This window comes from Malus domestica, chromosome 07, assembly GCF_042453785.1.
Source record: "Malus domestica chromosome 07, GDT2T_hap1".
NCBI lineage: Eukaryota > Viridiplantae > Streptophyta > Magnoliopsida > Rosales > Rosaceae > Malus > Malus domestica.
Window position 1 is genome coordinate 24521397 of NC_091667.1, and position 20042 is coordinate 24541438.

Consider the following 20042-nt stretch of genomic DNA (forward strand, 5'->3'; position numbering starts at 1 on the left):
CAACTCCTTTGTTGCAAGCAGAACGCAACGAGGTGGAAATCCCTTGCACCCTGGTTCACGGACTCACACCAAATACTCCAAAAATGGATCCCGCAACACCAAATCCAACCCCCGATCCGTTCCCTCCCTACACCTGCCCGCAATGCAATTTTCCCTAACCTACTCCATCTAACAACTTAAGGTCATCTCCAACCGAAGGAGGGCCAAATGATCATGCTTAGCCCTATAGTCCAGCGAGAAATTATATTTTAATGAACAGTGTCAGTCCATATTTTATACCATCTCCCACTAAGAGGGCCAAAGAGCCATAGGCCAAACATAGCCATTTGACCAAAAACTCATCTCCAACCAAAAGGGTCAAAGGGCCATAAACCAAAAATAACCCCCTCAATAATTTATTATTTTAATTGAATTAATATGGTTAATTAAATTAAACTATCATATGAAAATAAGGTTTTCGGACATATTTTGAGTGTTACTTGCCACAGTAATGAAGAAAAAGTGGTATTCTTGTACCTGCCACAAAGTCAGTCTTGACATTCTAGCGCTGAAGGGTTGGGCTGGCTGACTGGAAATGGCGAGCTCACTGGCCTGATTTGGGGGGTTTTGGTTCGGTGGGGCCTACAAACCCTTTGACCTAGCCCTCGATTGGAAACACTTTTCATGTTATTTCGAGTTATTTTTAGCCCTATAGCCTTTTGACCAAATAGTTAGAGATGCCTAACAATCCACTTATAAACCGTTGTCCCACGCGATAGTAGGGCTGGGTATTGCTGTGTTTTGAAAAAAAAAAACTGCTTCTGTTGTTCTGTGAGAATAAGCTCATTTTTGCTGTTTCACATTTTCAACTTTTTCACCCAAAGAAGCTGCTTTTAAGTGTTTACTAAACATCTTTTTAAGCTCAGTTTTTTTTTATACTCATTTTTTATAAAAGCACCTCAACATCAAACCAGTACTTAAAAACATATAAATTTTTATGGCAGATGTAACTAAAAGTGGTCGTTAGCCATTCCACTAGCATTCCCCAACAGGTCCATATGTATACACACAAAAAAGGAAAACTTTGGAGTGAGTAAATCAATCACTGAAAAGAGTAATAGGGAGACCCTATATTTATATTATATTGATGTACTTATCATATGATAAGTGATTCATACAACTAAGATGAGATAAATTCATTAATTGACACGGTATTTATACATGACTTGCAAATCAGATGATACACCAGGTACGACAGTTCGTTACAGCCCGGCGCCTTCTCTCTCCTCTGCCAAGTATCTCTCTCCCGTTTCTCATTCATTCTCTCTCAACCCAAAACGCAGACGCACAAGCCATGGAACGCAAGATTTCTTTCCTCCCTCACCTCCTTGCCTTTCTCTCTCTTCACCTCCTCCTCCTCTCTCCTCTCGCCGCCGCGAAGCTCACGAACCCTCCCGGGCTCGCCAGGTCCGGCTTCCCTTCCGTGCACGCGAAGCAGCTGATCAGAGCCTTCAATCTCTTCCCCGAGGAAGACATCAACATCATCGACGCCCCCGATTCCTCGACCACCGCCGTCACCGACGCGCCGAGGCTCGTCGAGAAGCGCTTTAGGCTCCCCAACCTCGTGTACTCCGGTGACTCCATCGAGGACCTCGGCCACCATGCCGGTTACTATAAGATCGAGCATTCTCATGCCGCTAAGTGAGCTTCGTAATCTCTTTAAATTTCGTCGTCTTTATGATACTTTGAACTGTTAATTTCGCGCTGCATGGTGGATTTGAAGTAATTTAGGGGTTTTTGTTTTGATCTCATTTGAACTTTAGGGTTTTAGGCAGAAAATTTATGCTTAGCTGGACCTCAACTTAAGAAAATAGGTCCTCAAATTATGCAAAATTTTGGATTTTTTCGATTGTATAGTGAATTTAGCTGCCCGCTTCGTGTTCTTACTATTCAATTTTTGTGGTAATGTAGGATGTTTTACCTCTTCTTCGAATCTCGCACCAACAAGAAGGATCCTGTTGTTATTTGGTTGACTGGCGGTCCGGGGTGCAGCAGTGAATTGGCTGTATTTTACGAAAATGGTCCTTTCACCATCGCAAATAACTTGTCCCTTGTGTGGAACGAGTATGGCTGGGATAACGTAATATGAAACTCTCTGTCACTTTATGCTTCGTTGTTATGTTTGGATGTGATTGTTTATTGCCGGCGTGAGCAATGTTAACAGATTGAAAGTTGCAACCGCTATCTTAGAATCTCTGCTATTGACTAATTCATTTCTGCCCATATGACGAGATAATTACACACGTATGTGACTGAACATTTGATAGGAGAGGTTTTAAAACATGTCCTAGAAGTATTTGTGGTAATATTTTGTTCTTAGTTATCGTTCATAGAACCTTTTCCAAATCATGTTGCACTGGAATGAAAGTGACTCGAAGACACACCTCTTCACTTATATTTACTTTTACCTGCATGATATCTGAGGCTGTCACTGGTTATATGTGTCCTACTTCTGTAAGTCAGAGCTTGATGCTGTTGGATGATTTGGGATGATCATATAATGTTAGTCATCCAAATAAGAATCATTTGGAAATGATGGAACTTGATGTCAGCTCATTCTTCATTTTCCGGAGACGTAACCAATATTTTGATACACTTTCTGTTTTGCAGGCATCTAACCTTCTGTATGTCGACCAGCCTATCGGGACTGGCTTTAGTTATAGTAGTGACAGACGTGACATTCGTCACTCTGAAGATGGTGTTAGTAATGACCTCTATGACTTCTTACAGGTATGTCATTATCCTTCATTTATAAAGCAGTAATGTTAAGTATAATTTTCACAAACTGTATGAGCTTTTAGTTTCCTATAAACATATCACCAAATGGCAGTTATTTTGTGTATGGAATATGTATACACACATACATGTATATATACACACACAGACACACATATGTATGTATATATTAATGTCATTCTCAAACTTCACTGCAGTGCCTTTTAGTCGAAAAACTGCATGATTATTAACTTGAGAATTTGGAGGAAAGCAAACATCTTAGATGTTTAACGTTTATTGCTGTAATGGATAGTAATATGACTTATTGCCTATCTACGATATTAGGCCTTCTTTGCTGAGCACCCTGAGTTGGCAGAGAATGACTTTTTCATAACTGGAGAATCATATGCTGGACACTACATTCCTGCTGTTGCTGCTCGAGTTCACCGAGGAAACAAAGCTAAAAAAGGAATTCATATAAATTTAAAGGTTATATATCTCAAATATACACTAGCTTGATAATTGTAATGGGTCATATCGTGGTTTATTAAGTTAAGAAAAACTTGTTGAACAGGGATTTGCCATTGGCAATGGGCTTACTGATCCTGCAATCCAGTATAAAGCTTACACAGATTTTGCGTTGGACAATGGCTTAATCACAAACACTTCCTATAATCTCATTAACAAAGTGCTTCCAGTCTGTGAAATGGCTATAAAGCTCTGTGGTAAGTGACATTTTAGTGGCGCCTTCCTCATTTTTTTTTTTGTCTCTTTTTTTTTTCTTTTCAAATTTCTATTACCGTGTTTTTATCTTTAGACCCTATGACATGCGAATTTGTTAATTAGAATTTGCAGTTCTTTTGATCATTTTCATGTTAACGCGTTAGGGGTGGCTCCTTTCTTTTATATCCCATCTCTATGTATTTCTTTCTCTCTTTTCTAAGTTATGAATGTTTTATTTGTATTATGCAAGAGTGTCTTTACATATTAGCCACATTAATTGGTTACTGCTGCTGTTTAAATAACATATACTTCTGTTGTTTCAGGCACTGATGGTACAGTCTCTTGCGTGGCTTCGTATTTTGTTTGCAATACCATATTCACTAGCATCATTGCGAAGGCTGGAAACATAAATGTAAGAAGATCAGTTACTCATTATTATCAGAATGATTGCTCCTTAATCTTTATGTTGTCATTTTATTATTCTACATGTTCTTTTCCAAAAAAGCACATGAAACTTATTGCTCTGAAAATTTGAAGGAAATGGTTCACATGACTCAATTAAAGAGGCGGAAACTAATGTGTTTCTACAATTGCATGTTCTTAAACATTTTTTTTTTTTTGCCTGAACCTCAGCCAGGAAATATTTATTGTTATTAGCAAATTTCGTGAGCATTTGGTATTCCACTAATGATCTGAAGTTTGACAGAATTTTTCTAATATTATGAATATGCAGTACTATGACATCAGGAAGAAGTGTGAGGGTAGCCTTTGCTACGACTTCTCAAACATGGAGAAATTCCTGAACCAGAAACCTGTTAGAGAGTCACTTGGAGTTGGGGACAGAAAATTTGTTTCATGCAGCACTACAGTGTATCTTGCCATGTTGGTCGACTGGATGAGGAACCTCGAAGTGGGCATCCCTACTCTTCTCGAGGACGGAATTCAACTGCTTGTGTATGCAGGAGAATATGATCTAATCTGCAACTGGCTTGGTAGACCTCTAGGCTTTATCTGATACGACATGCCAAACCACTCGTTAAATATATTTTCTTTTAATTTGTGATGTGTAATTCTTACCCGTGCATATAAATTTGTATGCGATAGGTAACTCAAGATGGGTCCATGCCATGGAATGGTCTGGTCAGAAAGAGTTTGTGTCTTCTCCGGAAGTTCCTTTTGTTGTCGATGATTCAGAAGCAGGAGTTCTCAAGAACTATGGGCCTCTTAGTTTCCTTAAGGTCTCTTTCTCTGTCCTTTTCCCTTACATATCTAGATTTCTCTCTCACACATATCTGTATTCCATCCATCCATAGACAATGATTAATTACCGATCCCGATTGCTGAACTAGTTATATGGTATGCTATCTTGCAACAAACAGGTCCATGACGCCGGTCATATGGTTCCAATGGACCAACCCAAGGCTGCACTAGAGATGCTGAGGAGGTGGACTCAGGGATCACTTGCTGAATCCGCAAGGGAACCAGAAAAACTGGTTGCTCAGATGTGATTTTGCGCAGGAACATGAACGGAGTGAAGAGTATAGGATGGATTATACGCTTGTAAATATTTTGCCTAGACTGGTGAAGCTAATAGTGTTTCTAGACAATGTGCTACGTTTGCTTACACCACTTTTAAGATGAATCAGAAAGACTGCTTGTGGATAAGTATCTGTAGTCTTATATACGATTTACGCCTTGGTTCTGTTTGTAAATTTGGGTGGTTGAAGTAATATGATCTTCCAACAGCCAACAGAGAGCATTCATCTTTGCATACGAGATAGAAGCAGAGGGATATTCCTCTATCAGTCTCCGGTTACGAGAATTTATTCTACACTCAAGAGATTCTATCTTACAAGTTGCAACCATGAGAATGTATTAACATAAGATACACTTGCCGAATGCCTTGCTTTAGATTCCCGTATCTCTATATAGTCAGTCACCTGTAAGTGGCGGTTAGTTTCTCTCCTATTGTTGTCGATCTTATGTGTCTTCTCATGCAGATACAACAGTTTCTGAAACAGCTAGATGGAGAATTCCTCAAGATAATCATGTCATCGCTTACAAGAGTGGGATGAATGTTACGCAGGCATGTCTCCTGCAAAAAGCATGAATATGTGCAGTAAAGGAAACAGTATCAGTGAGTTTCCATTTGCTCCCCCGGTCGCTTTTTCTGTACATGAATATGTGCAGCTTAGCATGTCTGGTAGTACGGGAGAACGTCCTTTTGCTGATATTGTTACCTATATTCCATACGGGGTCATTCATAACAAACCTATACCTTCCCTATTTACTCAACTATCCTTGCAGAACGGGACTCCTTGTATATCGGTAGGTGATTCTTGACCATTGATCGCTGTTAAACCTACATTTGAATTTGACCAACAGTTAATAGGCGATTGATCGCATACTAAACATAGCAAAAATCCCAAAATATTTTCCTGATCTAAGAAAACTCTCGGACCGGGGAAATGTGGAAACACAACTAGGGGTGGGTTCGGTTCAAATCGGTTCGGTTTTTTTGCCAAAACCGAAAGTTCGGTTCGGTTTTTTCCGGTTCGGTTTCGGTTTTTTTTTCAAAAAATGAAAAAATTTGAAATCTTAAATTTTAACATATCTAACACAATCATAATATAAATATTCCAACTAGACTTAAAGATAATGAAAATAAACATTTAAAGTTCAACTAGAATTATAACATAAAGGTTTTTTTAAAATATTTGGGGTTTAAAGTTTAACTGTAAATAAATTTCTTTTTAGACGATGATGATGGAGTACGACCTTATTCATTCCTCTCTCTCTCTCTCTCTCTCTCTCTCTCTCTCTCTCTCTCTCTCTCTCTCTCTATATATATATATATATATATATATATGTATTCTTCACTAGCAATAAGATAAACATTCTATAATATACTATTTATTTTGATTATTGTTTAGGTAACAATTTTTGATATTTTCTTTATCTTTATGGTCCGAATTTTTTTTATCCATATATGTGGTTACATAATATAATTTCTACATTCTGTGTTCAGCTTCTACCACCAACAAATTTTGAAGAGGTGTTCATCAATATTTTTGAATATATTGATATACTTTTCAAAATTGTTAGGCCACAGAAGCTACTATACTTGGCCATAGGTGAGAAAGTTTGAATTTTGTTTTTGATCTCGTAGTGTTTAATAAACTCATGAGACTTTTATACGCTATTTGCTTTCCCTAATCAACTGCAGTGCAATTGAGATATGTGTTCTTATATATGTGTTGCACTTAATGATATAAACTAGAAATATTGCATGTAATGGTATTAGTTCTAATTTTTGTTGTAAATGGAGAGGCTGAGAAGACAATTTGAATTGGAAAGCAAACAAGTCCTACCAAAGCAGCAGTCCGAAGTATCATATTCTAATATAATAAAATCAAATAATTAAATAAATAAAATTAAAAAAATATTAATTTAATTATTTCGGTTCGGTTCGGTTTTGTTCGGTTTCTAGACCACCAAAACTGAATCAAACCAAAAGAGTTCGGTTCAATTTGATTTTTTCAATTCGGTTCGGTTTTTTCGTTCGGTTCAGTTTTTTCGGTTTCGGTTCGGTTTGGTTTTCGGTTTTTTTCGGTTTTCAATTTTTTAAACCCACCCCTAAACACAACGGATGCTTGAAGCTATGATCAAATGCTATGTTGATGCATAAAACCAGAGGGGTCTTGGGACAACGTAAATCCAACCGTAAATCTGCAAGAAAGTAAGAACACAAGAGGTATCGTGGTTCACCCCAATGTTTGGGTTACGTCCTAACTGATATTGTATTTCTCTATTTGTGAGAGGATTGTGAGGGAGAGAGAGCTTTGAATATGAGAGTGAGGCTTGAGGTTTGTGAGGGTGAGGAAGCCTTTTATAGAATAAGGGCTCTTCACTTATTACATATTTTCCCCTTCATTTATTACATAATTACATTTGAGTCCCCCTATTATACGAGGTCTAAATACGGAGACCCTAAGTATGGTACAAATAGTAGTCCCCCAAGTCTTCAGTCAAGAGAGTCTTTTGGCTGGAGACTTGAAATTCAGTCCATGTGTGGGCCGAAGTAACTAGATGTCGTCTAGGATTGATACTCGATAAGAGGCAATGCTCAATCTGAAATGATGCTCAACTAGAAGTAGCACATGTTGCGAGGCTGCTCGACTTATGGCTTATGTTGCCTTGGTTGGCTCGGCTTGTGGCGTTGAAGGTGAGGGAGTCCCTTTTATAAAAGAAGGGCTCGCTACTCAGTACATAAATGATAGGCTAGAGTTGATGCTCACGGCGAGGCGGTTGCTCAACAGGCGGCGATGCTCTCTAATGATGGTGAGGGAGTCCCTTTTATAGAATAAGGGATCGCTCCTCAATACATAATTGATGGGTTAGAAGTGATGCTCACGGCGAGGTGATTGCTCAGCAGGCAACGATACTCTCTAATGATGGTAAGGGAGTCCCTTTTATAGAATAAGGGTTCGCTCCTCAATACATAAGTGATGGGTTAGGAGTGATGCTTGCGGCGAGGCGGTTGCTTAGCAGGCAGCGATGCTCTCTAATGATGGTGAAGGAGTCCTTTTATAGAATAAGGGATCGTTCCTCAATACATAAATGATAAGCTAGAGTTGATGCTCGGGCGAGGCGATTGCTCAGCAGACGGCGATACTCTCTAATGATGGTGAGGGAGTCATTTTTATAGAATAAGGGTTCACTCCTCAATACATAAGTGATGGGCGCTCTTTAATGAAAATGAGGGAGTCTCTTTTATAAAATAAGGATTTGCTCCTCAATACATGAATAATGGGTTAAGTTCCTCAAGCATTTTTCATTAGGCCCATTTGTGGAAGCCCAATATATGGTACATAGTGTAGTCCCCAAGTCTTTAGTCAATAGAGGCTGTTGTCTGGAGACTTCAAATTTGATCCATGTATGGGCCGAAGTAGCAGTTGATCGGAAGCGGTCTTTGTATATCATGCACTGAAGCTTTGTAGGTGAAGCTTTGAAGCTGGAGTTTTTGTAAATGAAGCTTTTAAAGCTGGAGCTCTGTAAATGAAGCTTTCGAAGCTGATTGACACGAGTGATGCTCATGAATGTTTATGTTGATTGACATGAGTGATGCTCATGGATGTTGACATGAGTGATGCTCATGAATGTTGATATAAATGATGGTCATGAATGTTTATGTATGATTGCATTAGTTATGCTCATGAATGTTTATGTATGATTGACATGAGTGATGCTCATGTCTAATTTTGGATTACTGGACGTACTTTTGATCACCTAGTTAGTGATAATAACGGCAGGCTGCCGAATAATTTTGGAGTACTGGACGTACTTTTGATCACCTGGTTGGTGATAATAGCGGCAGATTGCCGAATAATTTTGGAGTACTGGACGTACTTTTGATCACCTGATTGGTGATAATAGCGGCAGGCTGCCGAATAATTTTTTTTGTAGTACTAGACGTACTTTTGATCACCTGATTGGTGATAATAGAGGATCTGGCTCTTTTGGGCATATGGGCATTCGCCCTCTACATAACATTCTAGCCCATTATTTTAGGCTTACCCTTTTTTTTTATTTATTATTTTTTTTTATTACCATCTGATGGAGTTATACAGATGTCTCCGAAAGATAAGAAAAATAAATCACATCATTCAAAAATAAATCCGACTCTCAGCTCAATAGGTCACGTCCACAATTCCCTTTTCTGCATGCCATCACCACTGCAATTATGTCTGCTTCTTTTTATCTTATTTTGCTTTCTACTTTTCTTTCTGCTTTCTGCTTTTGTTTCCCACTCCATTTCCAGACATCCTTTTGCTTTTTCTTTTCTCTTTCCACTGCGCCTATGTCTCTGTCTCTGTCTCTGCACTACTATACAATGCCAGCACTACTGTGTCTAATCTAGGTCACCTGTTGGAAAGAAATACCAGAATTCTGGCAAATTCATCGCACATAACCCGAAAAAGTCAACCGGAATTAGAACTTGAGCTTTCTGATTAACCCCACATCAATGTTCCTTGACTTCCCTGATGGCCTCAGGGGAGCACCAGGACAAGAATCAGCTGCTCCAGTTTCTTCGTCCGAAATGGATTCCACATCAGTCCAAACCTCATCTTCTGAAGTTTGAACTGGAGAATCAAATTAAGTTGATGAGCAACCATGCCCCCACACTTGCTGACATATTTTTTGCATTGCGGTGCCTTCACTAGGTTTTCCCGACCAGGGGCAAAGGGATCGAAGACATCATCCACTGGTGTCCTGGGGCTGCTATCATTAGAACAACCAAATAGGTTGTCCTCATTTTGGATAGCATATGAATCCAAGCAAGTTACATTAGATGACTTCTTGCAAACTGACGGCGGAGATTTCAGATCAACGAGCAAGTCCCTGTTTTCTCGGACTGCATTAGGAGTAACAGGCCCTAGAAAAGCCACCCCATTAGCAATCAATTTCACCGGTGGCTCCGCAGCGGCCTTATGAAGCCCCAAAACACTAGCTTTATCAGATTCTTCCAAAGATTTCGAAGGTTGCAATTTGCATTCCTCCAGTCCATTGGTACAACCTCCAGAACCCATTCATTCAAACAAATGGTAGCAACAGAGAGAGACAGAAGAGAGAAAGATAGCAGAGAGTTGGAGAACAACAGAAGCAGAAGATAGAGTGTTCTGTGAAATGAGAAACTAAGTCAGTGGCGTTGTTTGTGTTTCGAGTCATGGTGTCGTTTGTACGAGCAAAAGGCGTTGGGGGACTGACGAAAACCCAAAACTTGTTTTCTGGTTGGGCTTCCTTCTCCGAGACGACCGTTTCTTCCTCGGAACGATCGGGAAGGAATCAAGATCAGATTTCGATTTCATGGCAACACAGGAACGGATGAAATCACATCTGCAAAAACAACTTCCAACTAGTTGAAAAAGTTCTCTCTCCACCTCTCGTACTTTGCAGCAGTCTTAGTTTCTGTCTCTTTTGTTTTGGTGGGCTGTGGGGAAAGGCGTGAGTTCAGAGGTAGAAAGAGAGAGAGAGAGCTATGTCTGTGTCTCTGTGTGGGTTTTGCATATACATGGTGGAGGTGAAAAAATGAAAGAGAACCGACACAACTTTTTGTATCGTTTCCCACAGACTGCGCCAAATGTTGATGCACAAAACTGGAGGGGTCTTGGGACAACGTAAATCCGACCATGAATCTGCAAAAAAGTAAGAACACAAGAGGTATAGTGGTTCACCCTAATGTTTGGGCTACGTCCACACTGATATTGTATTTCTCTATTTATGAGAGGATAATGAGGGAGATAGAGCTTTGAATATGATAGTGAGGCTTGAGGTTTGTGAAGGTGAGGATGCCCTTTTATAGAATAAAGGATCATCACTTATTACATATTTGCCCCTTCATTTATTACATAATTACATTTAAGTCCTCCGAGTATTTATACGAGGTCTAAATACGGAGACCCTAAGTATGGTACAAACAGTAGTCCCCCAAGTCTTCAGTCAAGAGTCTTTTGGCTGGAGACTTGAAATTCAGTCCATGTGTAGGCCGAAGTAACTAGATGTCGTCTAGGACTGATACTCGATATGAGGTGGTGCTCAATCTGAAATGATGCTCAACTAGAAGTAGCACATGTTGCGAGGCTGCTCGGCTTATGGCTTATGTTGCCTTGGTTGGCTCGGCTTGTGGCGTTGAAGGTGAGGGAGTCCCTTTTATAAAATAAGGGATCGCTCATCAGTACATAAATGATGGACTAGAGTTGATGCTCGCGACGAGGCGATTGCTCAACAGGCGACGATGCTCTCTAATGATGGTGAGGGAGTCCCTTTTATAGAATAAAGCATCGCTCCTCAATACATAAGTGATGGGTTAGGAGTGATGCTCAAGGCGAGGCAGTTGCTCAGCAGGCGGCGATGCTCTCTAATGATGGTGAGGGAGACCCTTTTATAGAATAAGGGCTCGCTCCTCAATATATAAGTGATGGGTTAGGAGTGATGCTCGTGGCGAAGCGGTTGCTCAGCAGGCGGCGATGCTCTCTAATGATGGTGAGGGAGTCCCTTTTATAAAATAAGGGATTGCTCCTCAATACATAAATAATGGGCTAGAGTTGATGCTCGCGGCGAGGCGGTTGCTCAACAGGCGGCAATACTCTATAATGATGGTGAGGGGGTCCCTTTTATAGAATAAGGGTTCGCTCCTCAATACATAAGTGATGGGTGCTCTCTAATGAAAGTGAGGGAGTCTCTTTTATAAAATAAGGGTTTGCTCCTCAATACATGAATAATGGGTTAAGTCCCTCAAGCATTTTTCATGAGGCCTATTTGTGGAAGCCCAATATATGGTACATAGTGTAGTCCCCCAAGTCTTTAGTCAATAGAGGTTGTTGGCTGGAGACTTCAAATTCAATCCATTTATAGGCCAAAGTGGCGGTTGATCGGAGGCGATCTTTGTATACCATGCACTGAAGCTTTGAAAGTGAAGCTTTGAAGCTAGAGCTTTTGTAAATGAAGCTTTTGCTCTCGAAGCTGGAGCTCTGTACATGAAGCTTTCGAAGCTAATTAACATGAGTGATACTCATGAATGTTTATGTTGATTGACATGAGTGATGCTCATAGATGTTGACATGAGTAATGCTCATGAATGTTGACATGAGTGATGCTCATAAATGTTGACATGAATGATGATCATGAATAGTTATGTATGATTGACATGAATGATGCTCATGAATGTTTATGTATGATTGACATGAGTGATGCTCTTTTTGTTTTTTGATTTATGTTTCGATGATTTGTTCGGTTTTTGCTGTTTTTGATTGAGAAAAGTAATTGTTGATGTACAAAATCAGTGGGGACTTTGGTACAACAGAAAGTGTTAAGTTTGTAACCTTCGCTAGATTGCTCTGATCACTAGTGTGGATAAGTATATAAATGGATAGAGACATGGAAGCAAACACAAGATATACGTGGTTCACCCAGATTGGCTACGTCCACAGAATAAAGGAGTTCTCATTAATTGTGAAGGGCTTACACAAGTACATAGGTTCAAACTCTCCTTTAGTAAGTACTAGTGAATGATTTAGTACAAATGACATTCGGAAATATTGTGGGAGAATGATCTCCTTTTATAGAAGAGTTTCTAGCTTTGTTTTGATATTGACACGTGTCGTGTTGTTATTAGCTTCTGATGTTGACATGTGTCACGCTATGATTGGCTTTTGATGTCGACACGTGTCGCGCTATGATTGGCCTCCTGGTTTGAGGGAAACTCTTCTGTGTCCTTGACGGTATAACGTTAACCAGTGCTCAGTAGTTTCGGGATTGGTCAAGTATGGTACAAACAATAGTCAATGTGATGCTGGTTTAGCTGAGCAACAGAGTAGTAATGTAGTTGGGGTTTTAGATTATGTGGGATTGGATTGTAAATTTCGTTGCAAGTTGTTTCGAAAGCATGATCAAATATCTTTGCTTGTTAGATACACATACTTAAGCTATGCAATTATGCATGATGTTCATTTTCAGATTAGTTGGTGGCATAATATTTTCACATTGTAGCATGTTTGTACCATACTTAGGGCCTCCGTATTTAGACCTCGTATAAATACTTGGAGGACTCAAATGTAATTATGTAATAAATGAAGGGGCAAATATGTAATAAGTGAGGAACCCTTATTCTATAAAAGGGTCTCCTCACCCTTACAAACCCCAAGCCTCACTCTCATATTCAAAGCTCTCTTTCCCTCACAATCCTCTTACAAATAGATAAATACAATATCAGTGTGGACGTAGCCCAAACATTGGGGTGAACCACGATACCTCTTGTATTCTTACTTTCTTGCAGATTCACGGTCGGATTTACGTTGTCCCAAGACCCCTCCGATTTTGTGCATCAACATTTGGCGTCGTCTGTGGGAAGGGATACAAAAAGAGTCAGGCCCTCTATTATTTCCGAATGTCATTTGTACTAAATCATTCACTAGTACTCATTAAATGATAGCTTGAGCCTATGTACTTGTGTAAGCCCTTCACAATTCATGAGAACTCCTCTACTCCGTGGACGTAGTCAATCTGGGTGAACCACGTATATCTTGTGTTTGCTTCCCTGTCTCTATCCATTTACATACTTATCCACACTAGTGACCGGAGCAATCTAGCGAAGGTCACAAAGTTAACAATTTCTGTTGTACCAAAGTCCCCATTGATTTTGTGCATCAACAACTACTTTTCTCAATCAAAAATAGCAAAAACCGAACAAATCATCAAAACAAAAATCAAAAAACAAAAAGAACATTGAAATCCCTCAATTCCAAACAAAACCCACCTCCCAAAATCAACTAAAACCCTTCACCAAATCACTCAATCTTCATCATCACTCTCATTACTAAAGTAACCAGCTTTCTTCACAACCTTCTTCTTCTTCTCCTCCGCCTCCGCATCTGCCCCCAACCGCAACCTTAGATTAGCCACATCATCCAGCACCGACGCCCAATTATCATCCTCAAACTTCTCACCACCACTATCATACTCTTCCTCGTCTACAAGCGCCACCCTGCCGCCATTACCATTACCACCGCCACCGTCACCGCCACCTCTTCTCACTCGCTTCGACGACGGCTGCTCCCTGGGCTCCAGCTGGTTCTTCGGGCACTCATACGACAAGTGCCCCTCTTCGCCGCATTCGTAGCAACGGCTCTTGTCCTTATACTCCCTCTTACGAATGAATTCGACCGCCCGACCGTTGTCGGTAACGATGAAGATGAAGAGCTTCCTCCTGTTAAGTATCTTATCGTGCATCTCACTCACTGCCACGGAAGCATCAGTGCGGGACACAAATTGGACGAAGGCGATGCCGTGGCTCTGGAAGGTCTTACGATTCTTGAGGACGGTGACTCGGGAACCTTGCCGAAGTAGGAGAAGAAGGTGTGGAGATCCAAATTGGTGAGGGAGTAGTCAAAGTTGAAGACATTGAGGGTCGATTTCGATGGCGCTAAGGTTCCTGAGTCGGACACACTTACAGTTTTTCGGTTAATGGGTTTTGGGGTTTGTGGGGCGGAGGAGGCGTAACGATAGTAGAAGGTGTCGTATTTGTCTTCGTTGCTGGTTTTCTTATTCTTCTTCCTTTTTCCGCCATTGTCGATGCCACTCTCGAAGCTCCCAACTTTCAGTCAGAGATGAGGATAGTGGGCCTCAATCAAAGGCATTCAAGAAACTTACATCCACCCCGTTGCGTACGAGGTGATTTTCTTACGGACCTGATCGGATTTCACCTAGAAAATGAGAACCTCATCAAAATGAATTTTAAATATTTTCAATTTTCTCCAATATCTTAACACAACTATTTCACCAAACAATATTGCTTGGAACAAAGTCAAATAGTTAGAGATCATATATTACACTTTCTTCCTATTCTTCCTTGTTTCGTAATGAACAATATATCAAAAAGTCACACAATCTTCTTAGCAAAAAAAAAAAAAATCACATAATTGTTACTTACCTCCATACAATTCACATGTCTCACATAAATGTTGCTTACCTCCACAATTCACATGTCTCAGTTCTCAGACTCATCAGACTCATAATGTTATAGCATACATACTATTCTTCTTCTTCTTGGGCATAAAATGCCAAAAGCACTTGCATTTATCAAATCAACACTTACATGAACAACAACATGCCAACAAAAATTGACTTGAAAAAACCTCACTGTCATATGTTTTATTATTTTGCTGATGTGATGTGCTCAAAATAAATGGTTAGATTGGCCCAAGTGTTACGTGTTCATGCATAAAATGATAATGTTGGAGGCAATGTCATCATCTCTTCTTGTATATACCAAATAAGCAAACAAATCAACAAAAACCCAGAAATGCAGCTCACATATGTAATTATACGAATGCAAGACTCGGCATCTTACTTGATAATATCAGACTCGTGTCTATGACCATGATGATCTTTTTAGGACACAAAAAATCACTCTTTTTTCTTTATATACTACTTAGGCAGAAAACACTAAAACACAACCCCTAAATCCAACTCAATCAGATGTAAAACAAATTCGAATATAATTTTCTAAATTCAAATAAAAAAAATCTATTTGTTTCTAAAGCCCAATTATATTAAATCACAAATTTGAAGCAGATTTTGGCACACAATAGGTCAATAAGGTAGGAATCGTTTCAGACTAACCTTGATGGCCGGCGTTGGAGGAATCGTCCAATTACTGTCAGAAAGCTTGAGGAGGAATTTCAATTTGAAAGATCTCAAGCAAAATGGCTTGCTTGGTGAGGAGGAGTCTCACAAGATTTTCAATTGGAAAACAAGACGACGACCAGGCAAGGAGAAATCAGGAGGAAAGAGATGACTGCGACGCATTTTTGTCCGTGTCAAAAATGTAATAATGCAAACTTAGCAGGTGTAAAACAAGAAGCACACTGTGCTTATAAATAGTATTTCAATGTGTTTTGGGTTTTAGTATAAATTAAACTAGCAAAGATACCTCGCGCTCTACCACGGTTTGAAACCTAACCACAATTTAACACTCATCTCAAGTAATGAGACCAATTAATCTTTCCAACAATGATTCGCAACTAAGAATAAGATTGGTCCACAAATCAATAAAAAAAGAAAGAAAGACCAAGTGAAAATCTGAACACTATTGCGGATCCATAAATTTTATCTTGAGTGGGTGCAAAACGTGCCAACATACTTTGAACAACATATACCCTTTAAAAAAATGAGAACATACTACTATACTTCACAATTAAACCAAATTTAAATCAATAACCTGCGCAACTTATTGTTGTCACTTTTTATAATCAAATGTTTTCTATTTTGCTTTTTTCCTTTCCGTTGGTCGACTTCTTTGCAGCCTCTTTCTCATACACAAACGTTTCTCAAATCTTCTCAATTTCAAAACCACACCCATCTCTAGATAATTCAGAAACCAAAAAAGCAATTTAAAACATCTATCTCTAAACTATTCAGAAACCAATCAAAGTATCTGCATGATAAAATAATTCTTTCAATAACTCCAATATAATACAGAATACCAATTTCAATAACCCCAACCGTTATTCAAATCTAATAACCCAGAATACTAAATTCAACTCGACTATAATCAATAACAGCCCCAGAAGTTTAAATTCCTTACCTTGAGTAGAGAGGGATTGGAGAGACAAAGGACACCAAGTTTGAGCCTGGAAACAAGACCCTCAAAATCAGAAAAATTACAACAACAAAAAACCCTGATAATTACGCATTTTTTTCCAACGCTATGCTTTGGTTCAATCGAGAAAGGGGAATTTGCACCGCAACGTAGAAATCAAGAAATGAACAGACGAAAAACGAAAATGGGTAAAAAAAAAAGGTCGTACCCAGTGCACAAGGCTCCCGCTTTATGCAGGGTCTGGGAGAGGTGAATGTCGGCTAGCCTTACCCCCATTTATGGAGAGGCTGCTCCCAAGTCTCGAACCCGAGACCTACCGCTCATGGGCGAAGGCACTTGCCATCGCACCAAGTGCGACCTCTACCAATTCAAACAATAATAAAGGAAAAATAAAATGAATACAGGAGCCCATCAAGACTAAAAATAAACTGACAACCTAAAACCAAACTCTCCAGTGTAGCCATTCTAAATCTACTCTCTAGTCTAGCCATTCTAAATCTATGTACGCTGTGACTTTCAAGACTTGTTTTCACATGTAGCATTATGAAATCAATCTTTTAGACACCATGGGACAAGAACAATGATAAATTTCCTTTTCTAGAACAATACTGGAAATATTTAAAATAACCGGGAGGACCATCAAGTTTCAGAGAATTTGGGAGTGAACTGCAGAATACATGTTCTTTGTCGTACTCCCTTATAGTTCTACTTCTAAATGCGTCTGCTGTTATATGTTTTGAGCTAAAATCACAAAGCCATATTTGTAAATAATTCTTTCAATCCTTGGGTATCCAGAAAAATCACCAGAAGATATATTTCTGTTGTAAAGAACATCCTCAAATGTAAAGCATGGAAAATTGCTTACCTCCCGTAAAGAGGGTTATGGAAAACGCGCGCATGGAATGTTGATGCGTCGCGTTTCACGCGTGCGCTTTGGAGCGAGTCGCCAGATTTGCGTGAACTTGTTGCGGCGGTGGTATGAGAGAACCGGTGGAGCAGCAAGGAAGAGGCGGAGGAGATTGGGATGAGTATTCGGTCCAATTGCAGAAACCAGAAAAATGACAAGATTGGTTCATCGCACGTGGATGTCACGTGAGATTGCCAAATCCGGAAGAATAAATAAAAGAAAAAAGAAGAAAACATGGTCGTTTGGAACAGAGGGAGATGGAGAGAGACGAAGCCTTCTTCTTCTTCTTCTTCCAACGAATTGAAAGCTCAGTCGCTGATTGTTGTCTCTGGACAAATATGCAGCTGAGAACAAAAGCTTCAGGTGATTCCTAATCACATTATTCTTCTGCAATCAGACACCGCCTGCCCAGTTCTAGGGTTTCCTCTGAGCCCCCTTCCCTTCTCTAAAGGTTCCATTTTGCTCTTTTACTTTTCTGATTTTTCTTGTTTTTCACCTTATTTGATTGAATAAATCGGTGAAAAATCGATTTCTGAGAATTGGGTATTGGATATTTTGTTGTTTCCTGATATGGGAATTGGTTCAAATTTGAAATCTTTACTTGTTGGCTTTTGGATTAATGATTTCGTATTTCTGTATGCATTGTGATTTGGAAGACAATAGGCAACAATTTGATTCGTAATTTCGATAGAGACTACCGGAAAGATTGAATATAACATGTCAAGATTTGATGGACTTGTAATGTGATAAGAAAAATATGGAATTATTAATAACAATCTTAAATAGTCATTTTGTTTGGTTTTTCGCGCTCGGGTGGAGCGTAGAATGAATATTTTGGAGTGCCAATCAACTATAATACAGGCAGTTGAAATAAAAGTTCTCTTATATTGTGGTTGAGTTCGTTCGACGTGCATAAACTGCGTTGTGATTCTTATGCCGAAATAGTATAGAGCCAATAAGTATAGATTCCACTTATCCTTTTCAGTTGGTAAAATAGCTCTTGAGTGCCTTTTTCTGTTGAATTTCTATATCGACTAATGATGCATGAACCTACAAAGTTAATCGACTGTATTGATAAGTCTTTGTTTTTTCTTTTTTCGCGTGTACCATTTAACTTTTCTGACTTTCCGCTCTTCCTTTTTGGCTAAAACAGTGATGATGAACTGCCTTTGGCTTTGAAAAGATGCATGAGTTCTCCATCGTGGAAGGCTTTATGGGGATAACTGAAGGCTTGGGAGAGATGATTCGATACGTGGCAAATGAACCGTCAGTAGGGCTTTTTTATATTCAGCAGCACACACAAAATGCAGTGCCCAATCTTGTTAGTCTTAGAAGTAATGTTGCGGAAAAGTCTTGTGAAACAGCTTTGCACACTGAGGATTCAGAGGATTCCATAGCTATGTTGAGATCAATGAAAGAATGTGGATTCCCCGTTGCCGATGAGATGATTAGAGATATAAAGAAATCTCTAGTGCTTATGTCAACAAAGAAGCCGAAGAGAGGTGTAATCCATCAGCAAACACCAGGTTTTCAGATGGGAAGAACAAGCTCTTGGAAGCCAACAAGTTGGGTTCGTTCCCCTGGTGATGCCCAACAGGATACTGAAAGCGGTTATATTTCTACCGTAATCAAATCTGCCAGACAAAAGGCGAGTAGTTTCAAGTGGCCGCAACTTGATCCTAAAGAATTAACACAGACCTCTAGTTCTAACCCATCACTATCAGTTGCTTCTGCAAGCACCAGTTCATCTGAGCCGGATGTAGAACTTGAAGAGTTGCCCTTATCGAGTCATGTTGCTGACGAACAACAAGAAGAACAAGCTGATGGTAGCTTGTCGAGTCCTCATTTATTATCAATGGCAGAATACTATGATGAATTTAAGGCTGATGAAGAAAATAAACTACAAGAGTGGTTGGAAGGGGCCGGTAATCTAGATAATCGCAGAGGAGCAAGCGATGCAGAAAGATTTTAGCTTGTCAAAACTACGATACTGAAAGATCTTTAGCCTGTACATACTGTGTTGTCGCGTGTTATTCTCTGTGGATTGTAAAGTATACACAATTATTTGAATATTCCAGGGTGATAATAAAGATTTATTCTCTGACTCTTATTGGTTCAAGAAAACTTATGGTATTTGATGATGGTGAGTGATTTGAGTTTCATGTGGATTGGCTACCATGAATCTTGAATTCCGTCGTGGCAGGAGTCGTCAATCCACCCTGACTTCGTTCATCTCGTATCGGAGAATTGCGGTTGTGCTTTTGAAGGATGCACTAGTCGACTTCAATGTCCTCGTACTGACGGCATTGTTGTGCTTTTGAAGGATGTACTGACGGCGTAGTACTTTTGAGGATGGCTACGTGGTATAAGCCTTCTACAAAATAGTTTTCGCTTCAAACGGATCAAAAATGTGTGAGTTCTTTTATCGTTCTCTTTTCTTTATCAACAATTGTCGTCCATGAGATTTGTCATCGTTGAACAGCCAACGGTTATAAGAAT

General features: G+C 39.5%; 2 protein-coding genes, 1 long non-coding RNA gene and 1 pseudogene across 4 annotated transcripts; 2 read left to right on the forward strand and 2 right to left on the reverse strand.

Moving 5' to 3' along the window:
* The first annotated feature begins 1155 nt into the window (after nucleotides 1-1155).
* LOC108169996 (serine carboxypeptidase-like) lies at nucleotides 1156-5142 on the forward strand. Its single transcript, XM_029105799.2, has 9 exons — nucleotides 1156-1680; nucleotides 1951-2119; nucleotides 2650-2769; nucleotides 3100-3243; nucleotides 3329-3479; nucleotides 3801-3889; nucleotides 4211-4469; nucleotides 4582-4715; nucleotides 4857-5142. Exons 1-9 carry the CDS (start codon nucleotides 1217-1219, stop codon nucleotides 4983-4985), a joined length of 1659 nt encoding a protein of 552 aa, XP_028961632.2. The 5' UTR covers nucleotides 1156-1216; the 3' UTR covers nucleotides 4986-5142.
* Nucleotides 5143-5203: 61 nt separating this feature from the next.
* Nucleotides 5204-17640, reverse strand: LOC139197431 (uncharacterized). Its single transcript, XR_011582853.1, has 4 exons — nucleotides 17502-17640; nucleotides 16622-16667; nucleotides 15658-15832; nucleotides 5204-5839 (listed from the first exon to the last, which is right to left on the reverse strand). It is a non-coding gene; the product is annotated as an uncharacterized lncRNA (long non-coding RNA).
* LOC139197498 (U11/U12 small nuclear ribonucleoprotein 31 kDa protein-like) lies at nucleotides 13659-14971 on the reverse strand (annotated as a pseudogene).
* Nucleotides 17641-17714: 74 nt separating the features above from the next.
* Nucleotides 17715-19647, forward strand: LOC103426349 (uncharacterized). 2 transcript variants are annotated; one of them, XM_008364444.4, is made up of 2 exons: nucleotides 17715-17994; nucleotides 18697-19647. In XM_008364444.4, exon 2 carries the CDS (start codon nucleotides 18727-18729, stop codon nucleotides 19513-19515), a length of 789 nt encoding a protein of 262 aa, XP_008362666.3. In that variant the 5' UTR covers nucleotides 17715-17994; nucleotides 18697-18726; the 3' UTR covers nucleotides 19516-19647. The 2 variants fall into 2 exon arrangements, with proteins under 2 accessions (XP_008362666.3, XP_028961634.2); XM_029105801.2 differs by having other exon boundaries at nucleotides 17715-17906.
* Nucleotides 19648-20042: the final 395 nt, after the last annotated feature.